Here is a 15714-nt window from a genome sequence, read left to right on the forward strand (position 1 = left end):
TGTCCAGTGTGTGTAATGTCTCCAGTGTGTCTGTAATGTCTCCAGTGTGTCTGTAATGTCTCCAGTGTGTGTGTCTGTAATGTCTCCAGTGTGTGTGTAATGTCTCCAGTGTGTCTGTAATGTCTCCAGTGTGTGTGTAATGTGTCCAGTGTGTCTGTAATGTCTCCAGTGTGTCTGTAATGTCTCCAGTGTGTCTGTAATGTCTCCAGTGTGTGTGTCTGTAATGTCTCCAGTGTGTGTGTCTCCAGTGTGTGTGTAATGTCTCCAGTGTGTCTGTAATGTCTCCAGTGTGTGTGTCTGTAATGTCTCCAGTGTGTCTGTAATGTCTCCAGTGTGTGTGTCTGTAATGTCTCCAGTGTGTCTGTAATGTCTCCAGTGTGTGTGTCTGTAATGTCTCCAGTGTGTGTGTAATGTGTCCAGTGTGTGTGTAATGTCTCCAGTGTGTCTGTAATGTCTCCAGTGTGTCTGTAATGTCTCCAGTGTGTGTGTCTGTAATGTCTCCAGTGTGTGTGTCTGTAATGTCTCCAGTGTGTGTGTAATGTCTCCAGTGTGTCTGTAATGTCTCCAGTGTGTGTGTAATGTGTCCAGTGTGTCTGTAATGTCTCCAGTGTGTCTGTAATGTCTCCAGTGTGTCTGTAATGTCTCCAGTGTGTGTGTCTGTAATGTCTCCAGTGTGTGTGTCTCCAGTGTGTGTGTAATGTCTCCAGTGTGTCTGTAATGTCTCCAGTGTGTGTGTCTGTAATGTCTCCAGTGTGTGTGTCTCCAGTGTGTGTGTAATGTCTCCAGTGTGTGTGTAATGTCTCCAGTGTGTGTGTCTCCAGTGTGTCTGTAATGTCTCCAGTGTGTGTGTCTGTAATGTCTCCAGTGTGTCTGTAATGTCTCCAGTGTGTCTACAGTGTGTGTGTAATGTCTCCAGTGTGTCTCCAGTGTGTGTGTAATGTCTCCAGTGTGTCTCCAGTGTGTGTGTAATGTCTCCAGTGTGTATCGGTAATGTCTCCAGTGTGTGTCTTTAATGTCTCCAGTGTGTGTGTAATGTCTTCAGTGTGTGTGTGTAATGTGTTTCCAGTGTGTGTGTAATGTGTCTCCAGTGTGTGTGTAATGTGTCTCCAGTGTGTGTGTAATGTGTCTCCAGTGTGTGTGTGTAATGTCTCCAGTGTGTGTGTGTGTGTGTGTGTGTAATGTATCCAGTGTGTGTGTGTGTTGTAATGTCTCCAGTGTGTGTAATGTCTCCAGTGTGTGTGTGTGTAATGTCTCCAGTGTGTGTAATGTCTCCAGTGTACGTGTGTGTAATGTCTCCAGTGTGTGTGTAATGTCTCCAGTGTGTGTAATGTCTCCAGTGTGCGTGTGTGTCTCCAGTGTGTGTGTAATGTGTCTCCAGTGTGTGTGTGTAATGTCTCCAGTGTGTGTGTGTGTGTGTGTGTGTAATGTATCCAGTGTGTGTGTGTGTTGTAATGTCTCCAGTGTGTGTAATGTCTCCAGTGTGTGTGTGTAATGTCTCCAGTGTGTGTAATGTCTCCAGTGTACGTGTGTGTAATGTCTCTAGTGTGTGTGTAATGTCTCCAGTGTGTGTAATGTCTCCAGTGTGCGTGTGTGTCTCCAGTGTGTCTGTAATGTCTCCAGTGTGCGTGTGTCTCCAGTGTGTCTGTAATGTCTCCAGTGTGTGTGTAATGTCTCCAGTGTGTGTGTCTGTAATGTCTCCAGTGTGTCTGTAATGTTTCCAGTGTGCGTGTGTCTCCAGTGTGTGTAATGTCTCTAGTGTGCGTGTGTGTCTCCTGTTTCTGTAATGTCTCCAGTGTGTGTGTAATGTCTCCAGTGTGTCTGTAATGTCTCCAGTGTGTCTGTAATGTCTCCAGTGTGTGTGTAATGTGTCCAGTGTGTCTGTAATGTCTCCAGTGTGTCTGTAATGTCTCCAGTGTGTCTGTAATGTCTCCAGTGTGTCTGTAATGTCTCCAGTGTGTGTCTGTAATGTCTCCAGTGTGTGTCTGTAATGTCTCCAGTGTGTGTCTGTCATGTCTCCAGTGTGTGTGTCTGTCATGTCTCCAGTGTGTGTGTCTGTAATGTCTCCAGTGTGTCTGCAATGTCTCCAGTGTGTCTGTAATGTCTCCAGTGTGTCTGTAATGTCTCCAGTGTGTGTGTGTAATGTCTCCAGTGTGTCTGTAATGTCTCCAGTGTGTCTGTAATGTCTCCAGTGTGTGTCTGTAATGTCTCCAGTGTGTCTGTCATGTCTCCAGTGTGTCTGTCATGTCTCCAGTGTGTCTGTAATGTCTCCAGTGTGTCTGTAATGTCTCCAGTGTGTCTGTAATGTCTCCAGTGTGTCTGTAATGTCTCCAGTGTGTGTGTCTGTAATGTCTCCAGTGTGTGTGTAATGTCTCCAGTGTGTCTGTAATGTCTCCAGTGTGTGTGTCTGTAATGTCTCCAGTGTGTGTGTCTGTAATGTCTCCAGTGTGTCTGTAATGTCTCCAGTGTGTGTGTCTGTAATGTCTCCAGTGTGTCTGTAATCTCTCCAGTGTGTGTGTCTGTAATGTCTCCAGTGTGTGTGTCTGTAATGTCTCCAGTGTGTGTGTGTAATGTGTCCAGTGTGTCTGTAATGTCTCCAGTGTGTGTGTCTGTAATGTCTCCAGTGTGTCTGTAATGTCTCCAGTGTGTGTGTCTGTAATGTCTCCAGTGTGTGTGTCTGTAATGTCTCCAGTGTGTCTGTAATGTCTCCAGTGTGTGTGTCTGTAATGTCTCCAGTGTGTGTGTCTGTAATGTCTCCAGTGTGTCTGTAATGTCTCCAGTGTGTGTGTGTAATGTGTCCAGTGTGTGTGTCTGTAATGTCTCCAGTGTGTCTGTAATGTCTCCAGTGTGTGTGTCTGTAATGTGTCCAGTGTGTCTGTAATGTCTCCAGTGTGTGTGTCTGTAATGTCTCCAGTGTGTCTGTAATGTCTCCAGTGTGTCTGTAATGTCTCCAGTGTGTCTGTAATGTCTCCAGTGTGTGTGTCTGTAATGTGTCCAGTGTGTCTGTAATGTCTCCAGTGTGTGTGTCTGTAATGTCTCCAGTGTGTCTGTAATGTCTCCAGTGTGTCTGTAATGTCTCCAGTGTGTGTGTGTAATGTGTCCAGTGACAGGCAGACTGACATGATGTTGGCCTTGTGGACAGCTGTGACGCTGCTCCTCTGGTTGTTGCGGGCGTATTCGAAGGCGTACTCGGCGATGCGTCTGCTGGCCTCCTCGGTGATGAGTTTGATGCTCTGGACCACGCCCTCCACGATCTGCAACAACAACAACAACAACAGGCCTCAGAGCAGGAAGCAGACACACAACAAACAGGAAGAGGAGGGAAAAACAACAGGAAGGAAACGCACTGGAGTTCAGAGACCCGTGTGATTGGAGGATCACTCACAGGACGTGACATCACACACTGCCAGCTGACCGATCGCAGAGAACAACAACAACAAGGTCCTCGCACACTGATTCAGAAAGGTAGGTCAACGCTGTCAATTATGTTGGCAGAGAGACAGACAGAGAGACAGGTTAGAGAGAGACAGACAGAGAGACTGACAGGTTAGAGAGAGAGACAGACAGACAAAGAGGACGGACAAACAGACAGACAGGACAGAGAGACAGAGGACAGACAGGCAGGCAGATTGCACGGAGAGAGACAGACAGACAGACAGAAAGAGAGAACCGACAGACAGAGACAGACAGAGAGGACAGACACAGACAGACAGAGAGGACAGACCGAGAGACAGAGGACAAAGAGACAGACAGACAAACAGAGACAGACAGAGAGACAGACAGACAGAGACAGACAGACATGTTAGAGAGAGGACAGAAAGACAAAGAGGACGGACAGACAGAGAGGAGAGAGAGAGACAGAAAGAGAGAGAGGACAGAGACAGAGAGGACAGACAGACAGAGGACAGACAGACCGAGACAGGACAGAGAGAGAGAGACAGGACAGAGAGACAGACAGAAAGGACAGACAGAGACAGAGACAGACAGACAGGACAGCCTTGCGAGGTGACGGTACTGTCAGAAGGAGAGAGAGGCAGAGCGACAGCAGCTGTTTTTTGTGAAATTTTCCCAACAGATGAATTAATACGATGGGACTCCGTGTGCAAGGTTTCCGTGCCAACGCTCATTGACCGATCTGATCGTGCGGTTGGCCAATCAGGAACTGAGTTGCTGCTAGACGCTGTTGTACGTGTTGGCTTCGTGCTAAGCTAGGCTACAGACGTTCCTTCAGATTGGAGCTGACAGTGTGAACACACCAGGAGTCAGGGTGGTTTCTCCTCCTTACCCTGAAGACCTTCAGCAGCAGATCGTCCCGTCTGCAGTCTGCAGCGAGCCGACCTACAGGACACAGAGTACCATCATCTCTGGCAGCAATACTCTAAATAAAGCCCAATATGTTAAAATAGAAAAAAAGGCCCCAAAACTGCCAAAAATGTGAGAAAAAAAAACCAGACCCTGTAAGTGTCCTGTCCCTTTAACAGACCTGTAAGTGTACTGTCCCTTTATGAGACCCTGTAAGTATACTGTCCCTTTAGGAGACCCTGTAACTGTCCTGTCCCTTTAAAAGACCCTGTAAGTGTACGGTCCCTTTAAGAGACCCTGTAAGTGTACGGTCCCTTTAAGAGACCCTGTAAGTGTACTGTCCCTTTAAGAGACCCTGTAAGTGTCCTGTCCCTTTTGGAGAACCTGTAAGTATACTGTCCCTTTAAGAGACCCTGTAAGTGTCCTGTCCCTTTTGGAGAACCTGTAAGTGTCCTGTCCCTTTAAAACACCCTGTAAGTGTCCTGTCTCTTTAAGAGACCCTGTAAGTGTACTGCCCCTTTAAGAGACCCTGTAAGTGTACTGTCTCTTTAAGAGACCCTGTAAGTGTCCTGTCCCTTTAGGAGACTCTGTTATAAGTGTACTGTCTCTTTAAGAAACCCTGTAAGTGTACTGTCTCTTTAAGAGACCCTGTAAGTGTACTGTCCCTTTAGGAGACCCTGTTATAAGTGTCCTGTCCCTTTAAGAGGCCCTGTAATTGTCCGGTCCCTTTAAGAGGCCCTGTTATAAGTGTCCTGTCCCTTTAAGAGGCCCTGTTATCAGTGTCCTGTCCCTTTAAGAGGCCCTGTTATAAGTGTCCGGTCCCTTTAGGAGACCCTGTTATGGGTGTACCGTCCCTTTAAGAGCCCGTGCGAGCTCTCACCACATGTTCGATGCCGCTGTACTCTCCCTCGGTGTTCTCCCGGATGGTGACCAGGTCCACGTTGGTGTAGGGGGTCTTGTAGCCTTCGATGGAGACGCACGGCCGCACGTTGGCGTAAAGGTCGAAGGTCTTCCTCAGCAGCAGGTTCATGGAGGGGTGGCCGGCAGCGATGGGCGTCTTCAGGGGTCCTGGGGGGGGTACAGATTAAACTAAAGGGACGCTCAAAATTTAGGAATATATCAAACTTAATGTCTGAAGTCTGAAGTTAAGATACGAAGAGTCTAAGAATCACAGAAACAAATCCTTAACTTTAGGAATCCTCTTCTCTCAGGTTAGAAAATCAGGGGAAGCAACAAAACATCGGGAAAAGGTCCCAAAAAGGACCAAAACATCCCAAAAAGGACCAAAACATCCCAAAAAGGACCAAAACATCCCAAAAAAGGACCAAAAACATCCCGAAAAGGGCCAAAAACATCCCGAAAAGGAACAAAATGTCAAGAAGCAAAATAATGTTAAAAAAATCAACATAAACACGGAAGAAAAATGACAAAAACATCCATAAAAACATCTAAAATCTGCGAATCTAAAAAAGGAGCCCTCTCATTCATCGATTCATCTAGTGATGGAAGCCCTCTCATTCATCCATTCAAATAGGAGCCCTCTCATTCACCCATTCATCCAGTGATGGAAGCCCCTCATTCACCCATTCATCCATCCATTCACCCATTCATCCAGTGATAGAAGCCCTCTCATTCATCCATTCATCCAGTGATAGAAGCCCTCTCATTCATCCAGTGATAGAACCCATTCATCCAGTGATGGAAGCCCTCTCATTCATCCATTCATCCAGTGATAGAAGCCCTCTCATTCATCCATTCATCCAGTGATAGAAGCCCTCTCATTCACCCATTCATCCAGTGATAGAAGCCCTCTCATTCACCCATTCATCCAGTGATAGATTCATCCATTCATCATTCATCCATTCATTCATCCAGTGATAGAAGCCCTCTCATTCATCCATTCATCCAGTGATAGAAGCCCTCTCATTCATCCATTCATCCAGTGATAGAAGCCCTCTCATTCACCCATTCATCCATTAGAAGCCCTCTCATTCACCCATTCATCCAGTGATAGAAGCCCCTCATTCATCCATTCATCCAGTGATAGAAGCCCTCTCATTCATCCATTCATCCTCATTCATCCATTCATCCAGTGATAGAAGCCCTCTCATTCATCCATTCATCCAGTGATAGAAGCCCTCTCATTCACCCATTCATCCAGTGATAGAAGCCCTCTCATTCATCCATTCATCCAGTGATAGAAGCCCTCTCATCCATTCATCCAGTGATAGAAGCCCCTCTCTCACCCACCCATTCATCCAGTGATAGAAGCCCCCATTCATCCATTCATCCAGTGATAGAACCCATTCATCCATTCATCCAGTGAAGCCCTCTCATTCATCCATTCATCCAGTGATAGAAGCCCTCTCATTCACCCATTCATCCAGTGATAGAAGCCCTCTCATTCATCCATTCATCCAGTGATAGAAGCCCTCTCATTCATCCAGTGATAGAAGCCCTCTCATTCACCCATTCATCCAGTGATAGAAGCCCTCTCATTCATCCATTCATCCAGTGATAGAAGCCCTCTCATTCATCATTCATCCAGTGATAGAAGCCCTCTCATTCATCCATTCATCCAGTGATAGAAGCCCTCTCATTCATCCATTCATCCAGTGATAGAAGCCCTCTCATTCATCCATTCATCCAGTGATACAGTGGGGGAAATAAGTATTTGACCCCTTGCTGATTTTGCAGGTTTGCCCACTTACAAAGAATGCAAAAATCTACAATTTTAATCATATGTACATTCTAACAGTGAAAGACAGAATCCCAAAGAAAATTCCAGAAAATCACATCATATGAATTTATTAAAATTGATAACCATCTGATGAGGAAAAACAAGTATTTGACCCCCTGGACAAACAGCAAGTATTCTGGCTCCTACAAGCCAGTTAGTCTTTCTTTAAGACACAGCCCCAATCCGAACCAATTATCTACATCAAATACACCTGCCTCACCTCGTTACCTGTATAAAAGACACCTGTCAACACCCAAACAACCAGCATCCAACATCACCACCATGGGCAAGACCAAAGAGCTTTCTACGGACATCAGGGACAAGATTGTTGATCTGCACAAGGCTGGGATGGGCTACAAGAGAATCGGAAAGCAACTTGAGAGAAAAGATCAACTGTCGGTGCAGTTATCAGGAAATGGAAGAAGCACCACACCACCGTCAACCTCCCTCGATCTGGGCCTCCACACAAGATCTTGCCTCGTGGGGTGTCCCTGATCATGCGAACGGTGAGGAATCATCCCAAAACCACAAGGGGGGAACTGATGAATCAACTGAAGGCAGCTGGGACCACAGTTACAAAAGAAACGGTTGGTAACACATTACGCCGTCATGGATTGAAATCCTGCAGCGCACGCAAGGTCCCCCTGCTCAAGAAGAAACATGTACAGGCCCGCATGAAGTTCGCCATTCACCACCTGGACGACTCAGAAGAGGCCTGGAAGAAGGTGATGTGGTCAGATGAGACCAAAATAGAACTTTTTGGCCTCAACTCAACTCGTCGTGTTTGGAGGGCAAAGAACACCGAGTACAACCCAAAGAACACCATCCCCACCGTCAAGCATGGTGGTGGCAACATCATGCTTTGGGGGTGCTTTTCAGCCAAGGGGACGGGACAACTCCATCGTATTGAGGGGGAGGATGGACGGGGCCATGTATCGTGGAATTCTGGACCGACATCTCCTTCCCTCAGTGAGAGAGCTGAAGATGGGTCGAGGATGGGTGTTTCAGCACGACAACGACCCTAAGCACACCGCCAAAGCAACAAAAGAGTGGCTGAAGAAGAAGCACATCAAGGTTCTGGAGTGGCCTAGCCAGTCTCCAGACCTGAACCGATTGAAAATCTTTGGAGGAGCTTAAAATTCGAGTTGCCAGGCGACAACCTCGGAACCTGAATGATTTGGAGGCTGTCTGCAGGAGGAGTGGGCCAACATCCCTGCTGAAATGTGCACAAACCTTGTCACCAACTATAAAAACCGTTTGACATCTGTGCTGGCCAATAATGGCTTTTCTACAAAATATTAACATGCTGTTTGTCCAGGGGGTCAAATACTTGTTTTTCCTCATCAGATGGTTATCAATTTTAATAAATTCATATGATGTGATTTTCTGGAATTTTCTTTGGGATTCTGTCTTTCACTGTTAGAATGTACATATGATTACAATTGTAGATTTTTGCATTCTTTGTAAGTGGTCAAACCTGCAAAATCAGCAAGGGGTCAAATACTTATTTCCCCCACTGTAGAAGCCCTCTCATTCATCCAGTGATAGAAGCCCTCTCATTCATCCAGTGATAGAAGCCCTCTCATTCATCCAGTGATAGAAGCCCTCTCATTCATCCAGTGATAGAAGCCCTCTCATTCATCCATTCATCCAGTGATAGAAGCCCTCTCATTCATCCAGTGATAGAAGCCCTCTCATTCATCCAGTGATAGAAGCCCTCTCATTCATCCAGTGATAGAAGCCCTCTCATTCATCCAGTGATAGAAGCCCTCTCATTCATCCAGTGATAGAAGCCCTCTCATTCATCCAGTGATAGAAGCCCTCTCATTCATCCAGTGATAGAAGCCCTCTCATTCATCCATTCATCCAGTGATAGAAGCCCTCTCATTCATCCAGTGATAGAAGCCCTCTCATTCATCCAGTGATAGAAGCCCTCTCATTCATCCAGTGATAGAAGCCCTCTCATTCATCCAGTGATAGAAGCCCTCTCATTCATCCAGTGATAGAAGCCCTCTCATTCATCCAGTGATAGAAGCCCTCTCATTCATCCAGTGATAGAAGCCCTCTCATTCATCCAGTGATAGAAGCCCTCTCATTCATCCAGTGATAGAAGCCCTCTCATTCATCCAGTGATAGAAGCGGAGGTGAGAACCTGAACTCACCTTTGAGGCCGATCTTGTTGCGGTCCATGGACTCTTTAGCATCTGGAGGGATCATCCACCTTCCTCCTGGTCCTTTAATGGCCGTCACGTTCCTCTCCTCCCACCTGATGGGAGCCTGAACACATCACAGGCAACTCCGTCACATCACAGGCAACTCCGTCACATCACAGGCAACTCCGTCACATCACAGGCAACTCCGTCACATCACAGGTAACTCCGTTACATCACAGGCAACTCTGTCACATCACAGGCAACTCTGTCACATCACAGGCAACTCTGTTACATCACAGGCAACTCCGTTACATCACAGGCAACTCCGTTACATCACAGGCAACTCCGTTACATCACAGGCAACTCCGTTACTTCACAGGCAACTCCGTTTACATCACAGGCAACTCCGTTACATCACAGGCAACTCCGTTTACATCACAGGCAACTCCGTTTACATCACAGGCAACTCTGTTACATCACAGGCAACTCTGTTACATCACAGGCAACTCTGTTACATCACAGGTAACTCTGTCACATCACAGGCAACTCTGTTACATCACAGGTAACTCTGTTACATCACAGGCAACTCTGTTACATCACAGGTAACTCTGTTACATCACAGGCAACTCTGTTACATCATGAGGTAATTTTATTACCCCGCCAACATGACAAGAAAAACTAACTTAACACTTCAAAGTAGGATCAGTACCAAAGGACTAAAATATTCTACTTACAAAACATCGAAAAAAAAGAGGCAAAAAAGGCAACGAAAAAAGCGACAAAAAAGAAGCAGAAGTGGCCGGGTTGGCTCACTGGGTCGAGCAGGCGCACATATACTGAGAGGTTCATGCCTTGACGCAGAGGTCCAACCTGTGATGATTTCCTGTGTGTCTTACCCCCTCCTATCAAAGGACTGGGTTTAACTTAATCTATCTCTGACTTTTTAAATGTTTTAACTTTATTCAATGTATTTTAATGTGGTTGTACCTTGTAAAGCACTTTGTGATTTTTATCTGTGAAAGCGCTCTATAAATAAACTTTCCTTACTTACTTACTCTCTTTTCTCATCTAGCTGTTCTGTCCATTAAAAAGGCAGAAAAAGCCCCAAAAATTATCTTTAAAAAACAAGTTGAAAAAAGGCGATGAAAACGTGAATGAATATAAGTGTGAATGTAGACATAGTGACAGAGGATGAGCTCAGTGACCATGTTGAGACTAAGGATGAGTCCAGTGACCATGTTGAGACTAAGGATGAGCCCAGTGACCATGTTGAGACTAAGGATGAGCTCAGTGACCATGTTGAGACTAAGGATGAGTCCAGTGACCATGTTGAGACTAAGGATGAGTCCAGTGACCATGTTGAGACTAAGGATGAGCTCAGTGACCATGTTGAGACTAAGGATGAGTCCAGTGACCATGTTGAGACTAAGGATGAGCTCAGTGACCATGTTGAGACTAAGGATGAGACTAAGGATGAGCCCAGTGACCATGTTGAGACTAAGGATGAGTCCAGTGACCATGTTGAGACTAAGGATGAGCCCAGTGACCATGTTGAGACTAAGGATGAGCCCAGTGACCATGTTGAGACTAAGGATGAGTCCAGTGACCATGTTGAGACTAAGGATGAGCTCAGTGACCATGTTGAGACTAAGGATGAGACTAAGGATGAGCCCAGTGACCATGTTGAGACTAAGGATGAGTCCAGTGACCATGTTGAGACTAAGGATGAGTCCAGTGACCATGTTGAGACTAAGGATGAGTCCAGTGACCATGTTGAGACTAAGGATGAGCTCAGTGACCATGTTGAGACTAAGGATGAGACTAAGGATGAGTCCAGTGACCATGTTGAGACTAAGGATGAGTCCAGTGACCATGTTGAGACTAAGGATGAGCCCAGTGACCATGTTGAGACTAAGGATGAGCCCAGTGACCATGTTGAGACTAAGGATGAGTCCAGTGAACATGTTGAGACTAAGGATGAGTCCAGTGACCATGTTGAGACTAAGGATGAGCCCAGTGACCATGTTGAGACTAAGGATGAGCTCAGTGACCATGTTGAGACTAAGGATGAGCCCAGTGACCATGTTGAGACTAAGGATGAGTCCAGTGACCATGTTGAGACTAAGGATGAGCCCAGTGACCATGTTGAGACTAAGGATGAGCTCAGTGACCATGTTGAGACTAAGGATGAGCCCAGTGACCATGTTGAGACTAAGGATGAGTCCAGTGACCATGTTGAGACTAAGGATGAGTCCAGTGACCATGTTGAGACTAAGGATGAGCCCAGTGACCATGTTGAGACTAAGGATGAGCTCAGTGACCATGTTGAGACTAAGGATGAGCCCAGTGACCATGTTGAGACTAAGGATGAGCTCAGTGACCATGTTGAGACTAAGGATGAGCCCAGTGACCATGTTGAGACTAAGGATGAGCTCAGTGACCATGTTGAGACTAAGGATGAGTCCAGTGACCATGTTGAGACTAAGGATGAGACTAAGGATGAGACTAAGGATGAGCCCAGTGACCATGTTGAGACTAAGGATGAGCCCAGTGACCATGTTGAGACTAAGGATGAGTCCAGTGACCATGTTGAGACTAAGGATGAGTCCAGTGACCATGTTGAGACTAAGGATGAGCCCAGTGACCATGTTGAGACTAAGGATGAGCTCAGTGACCATGTTGAGACTAAGGATGAGCCCAGTGACCATGTTGAGACTAAGGATGAGTCCAGTGACCATGTTGAGACTAAGGATGAGTCCAGTGACCATGTTGAGACTAAGGATGAGTCCAGTGACCATGTTGAGACTAAGGATGAGCCCAGTGACCATGTTGAGACTAAGGATGAGCTCAGTGACCATGTTGAGACTAAGGATGAGCTCAGTGACCATGTTGAGACTAAGGATGAGTCCAGTGACCATGTTGAGACTAAGGATGAGCCCAGTGACCATGTTGAGACTAAGGATGAGCCCAGTGACCATGTTGAGACTAAGGATGAGCCCAGTGACCATGTTGAGACTAAGGATGAGTCCAGTGACCATGTTGAGACTAAGGATGAGCCCAGTGACCATGTTGAGACTAAGGATGAGCCCAGTGACCATGTTGAGACTAAGGATGAGTCCAGTGACCATGTTGAGACTAAGGATGAGCTCAGTGACCATGTTGAGACTAAGGATGAGCTCAGTGACCATGTTGAGACTAAGGATGAGCCCAGTGACCATGTTGAGACTAAGGATGAGTCCAGTGACCATGTTGAGACTAAGGATGAGTCCAGTGACCATGTTGAGACTAAGGATGAGCTCAGTGACCATGTTGAGACTAAGGATGAGCTCAGTGACCATGTTGAGACTAAGGATGAGTCCAGTGACCATGTTGAGACTAAGGATGAGTCCAGTGACCATGTTGAGACTAAGGATGAGTCCAGTGACCATGTTGAGACTAAGGATGAGCCCAGTGACCATGTTGAGACTAAGGATGAGCCCAGTGACCATGTTGAGACTAAGGATGAGCTCAGTGACCATGTTGAGACTAAGGATGAGTCCAGTGACCATGTTGAGACTAAGGATGAGTCCAGTGACCATGTTGAGACTAAGGATGAGTCCAGTGACCATGTTGAGACTAAGGATGAGCCCAGTGACCATGTTGAGACTAAGGATGAGCTCAGTGACCATGTTGAGACTAAGGATGAGCCCAGTGACCATGTTGAGACTAAGGATGAGCCCAGTGACCATGTTGAGACTAAGGATGAGCCCAGTGACCATGTTGAGACTAAGGATGAGTCCAGTGACCATGTTGAGACTAAGGATGAGCCCAGTGACCATGTTGAGACTAAGGATGAGCCCAGTGACCATGTTGAAACAGATTATTAACTACCTTGGCAGCCTCAAAGATCTTCATGACGGCGCTGGAGATCTCCGGTCCAATCCCGTCTCCAGGAATCAGAGTCACAGTCTGCATCTGGAGACACACACACACATTAATAAGAGTTAACACACACACATTAATAAGAGTTAACACACACACATTAATAAGAGTTAACACACACACATTAATAAGAGTTAACACACACACACACAATAAGAGTTAACACACACACACAATAAGAGTTAACACACACACATTAATAAGAGTTAACACACACACATTAATAAGAGTTAACACACACACATTAATAAGAGTTAACACACACACATTAATAAGAGTTAACACACACACACACAAAAAGAGTTAACACACACACACATTAATAAGAGTTAACACACACACATTAATAAGAGTTAACACACACACATTAATAAGAGTTAACACACACACATTAATAAGAGTTAACACACACACATTAATAAGAGTTAACACACACACACATTAATAAGAGTTAACACACACATTAATAAGAGTTAACACACATTAATAAAAAGTTAACACACACACATTAATAAGAGTTAATACACACACACACAATAAGAGTTAACACACACACACATTAATAAGAGTTAACACACACACATTAATAAGAGTTAACACACACACATTAATAAAAGTTAACACACACATTAATAAGAGTTAACACACACACACATTAATAAGAGTTAATTAACACACACACATTAATAAGAGTTAACACACATTAATAAGAGTTAACACACACACACAATAAGAGTTAACACACACACACACACATTAATAAGAGTTAACACACACACACATTAATAAGAGTTAACACACACATACACATTAATAAGAGTTAACACACACACACATTAATAAGAGTTAACACACACACACACACATTAATAAGAGTTAACACACACATACATTAATAAGAGTTAACACACACACACATTAATAAGAGTTAACACACACACACACATTAATAAGAGTTAACACACACACACACATTAATAAGAGTTAACACACACACATTAATAAGAGTTAACACACAAACATGTAATAACAGTTTGTGTCTGTGTGTATGTGTGTGTGTGTCTGTCTGTGTGTTTGTGTCTGTGTGTATGTGTCTCTGTGTGTTTGTATAGTGTGTGTGTGTGTGTGTGTGTGTGTGTTACTAACCCCTCTGGAGAAGAAGGCAGCTGAAGAGAGGGTGGGCCTCTTGGCCCCCACCACCACCTGGGACAGCTGAACGAACACAAAGGTATATTATTAGGTTTGTTTATTATAACTAATTAATCCTGTATTATAAGAGGTTTGCCTCTAATTCTTGCCGCTGTGCCATTAAATGTTTTTAGGGCTGCTTCCTCCGAGTCCATTAGTTGACTAAATCATGAGCGTTAGTCTCAAGGACAGCCCTAGGTTTTGTGTGTTTGTTTTATGATAGAATCACTGCAAATCAATTACAATTTTACCGCAGTAACTCACGGTACGGTGGATTTAATGTATGCCGAATTTACCAAGAGGAACTCATCTTGTTTTTAAGCGTTTCAGTTGTTTACTACGAGATGTGAATGTTGCCCAATATGCAAGGTGACCTTAAATTGGTAGATTTTTAAACAGAGTTTGGTCTGGGGGTCTACATTAATGACAGCGAATTGAACTGACGTATATAGCAACGGCTAGATTCGCGGCAAATTAACTTCAATTTTATTCCAAATACTAACTGTACAGTGGACTTCATGTATGCCGAATTTACCAACAGGGACTCATCTTGTCTTTAAGCGTGTCGCTTGTTTACTACAAGACGTGTAGTTGCCGAAACACGAAGGTGACCTTAAATTGGTAGATTTGCAAACGGAGTTTGGTTTAGTCTCTACATTAGGGAACGTGAACAGAGCTGAAGCCTCCAGCAACATTTGTAACATACAGATATATGGGATATAGAGGTATAGAGCGTCACGGTGGTGAAACCAGACATGTGATGAAGTGATGATAAATCACTAACACCTCAGTTAGCCTCTGCTAGCTGCCGCAGCTAAAGGACACACACAGCCGTAGCTAACATGCTAACATGCTAAATGTAGCGTTTAAACAGCCGTTCGTGTCTCAATGGAAACACCGCAGACACGCCGAATTTCCCGCTTTCACACACAGCACAACTCAGCCCTGTTAAAAACATCCGCCATTAACAGAAATCAGCTTTAAAACATCTTTTCTCACCATTGACCTCCACGCGCAGCCTGCCATACTGAAGAAGAAGAAGAGCTTCACTCTGACAGGAAGAGGCGGGCTCAGTCCGAGAGGCAACTTCCGGGTAATTATTCAATACTGCAAATATATTCTCTCCTTCTATTTTTGGTCCATATGCAGGTCATTAACTGCATATGGGAGAATATTAAATTATAAAATATATATTATATATAGAATATAAAATGTTGTATTGTATTTATATATTGTATTGTATTGTATTAGGCGGGCATGAGCACTGTAATTTCCATTTTATGGATGAGATAAAGTTGACTTTGACTTTGACTTTACCATGGCAGTATTATGAATAATTGGAGCTCAGATGCAATTTTGTGTTTAAAGATCCAATTTTTAATTTGTCAAGGAAAAAAAAATTAAAAATTGGGA

The 15714-nt window shown here is 44.7% G+C and overlaps 1 protein-coding gene across 1 annotated transcript in view; it reads right to left on the reverse strand.

Moving 5' to 3' along the window:
* LOC114551627 (isocitrate dehydrogenase [NAD] subunit alpha, mitochondrial) overlaps positions 1-15375 on the reverse strand; it is a 20514-nt gene extending 5139 nt beyond the window's left edge. The window contains exons 1-6 of the mRNA XM_028572632.1: positions 15301-15375; positions 14260-14325; positions 13063-13146; positions 9202-9316; positions 5180-5367; positions 3118-3251 (exon numbers count right to left, since the gene is read on the reverse strand). Of these exons, the coding sequence (XP_028428433.1) occupies positions 3118-3251; positions 5180-5367; positions 9202-9316; positions 13063-13146; positions 14260-14325; positions 15301-15327 (614 nt within the window). The 5' untranslated portion in view covers positions 15328-15375. The remainder of the gene's footprint in view (positions 1-3117; positions 3252-5179; positions 5368-9201; positions 9317-13062; positions 13147-14259; positions 14326-15300) is intronic.
* Between the last annotated feature and the right edge of the window lie 339 nt (positions 15376-15714).

This window comes from Perca flavescens, unplaced genomic scaffold, assembly GCF_004354835.1.
Source record: "Perca flavescens isolate YP-PL-M2 unplaced genomic scaffold, PFLA_1.0 EPR50_1.1_unplaced_scaf_26, whole genome shotgun sequence".
NCBI lineage: Eukaryota > Metazoa > Chordata > Actinopteri > Perciformes > Percidae > Perca > Perca flavescens.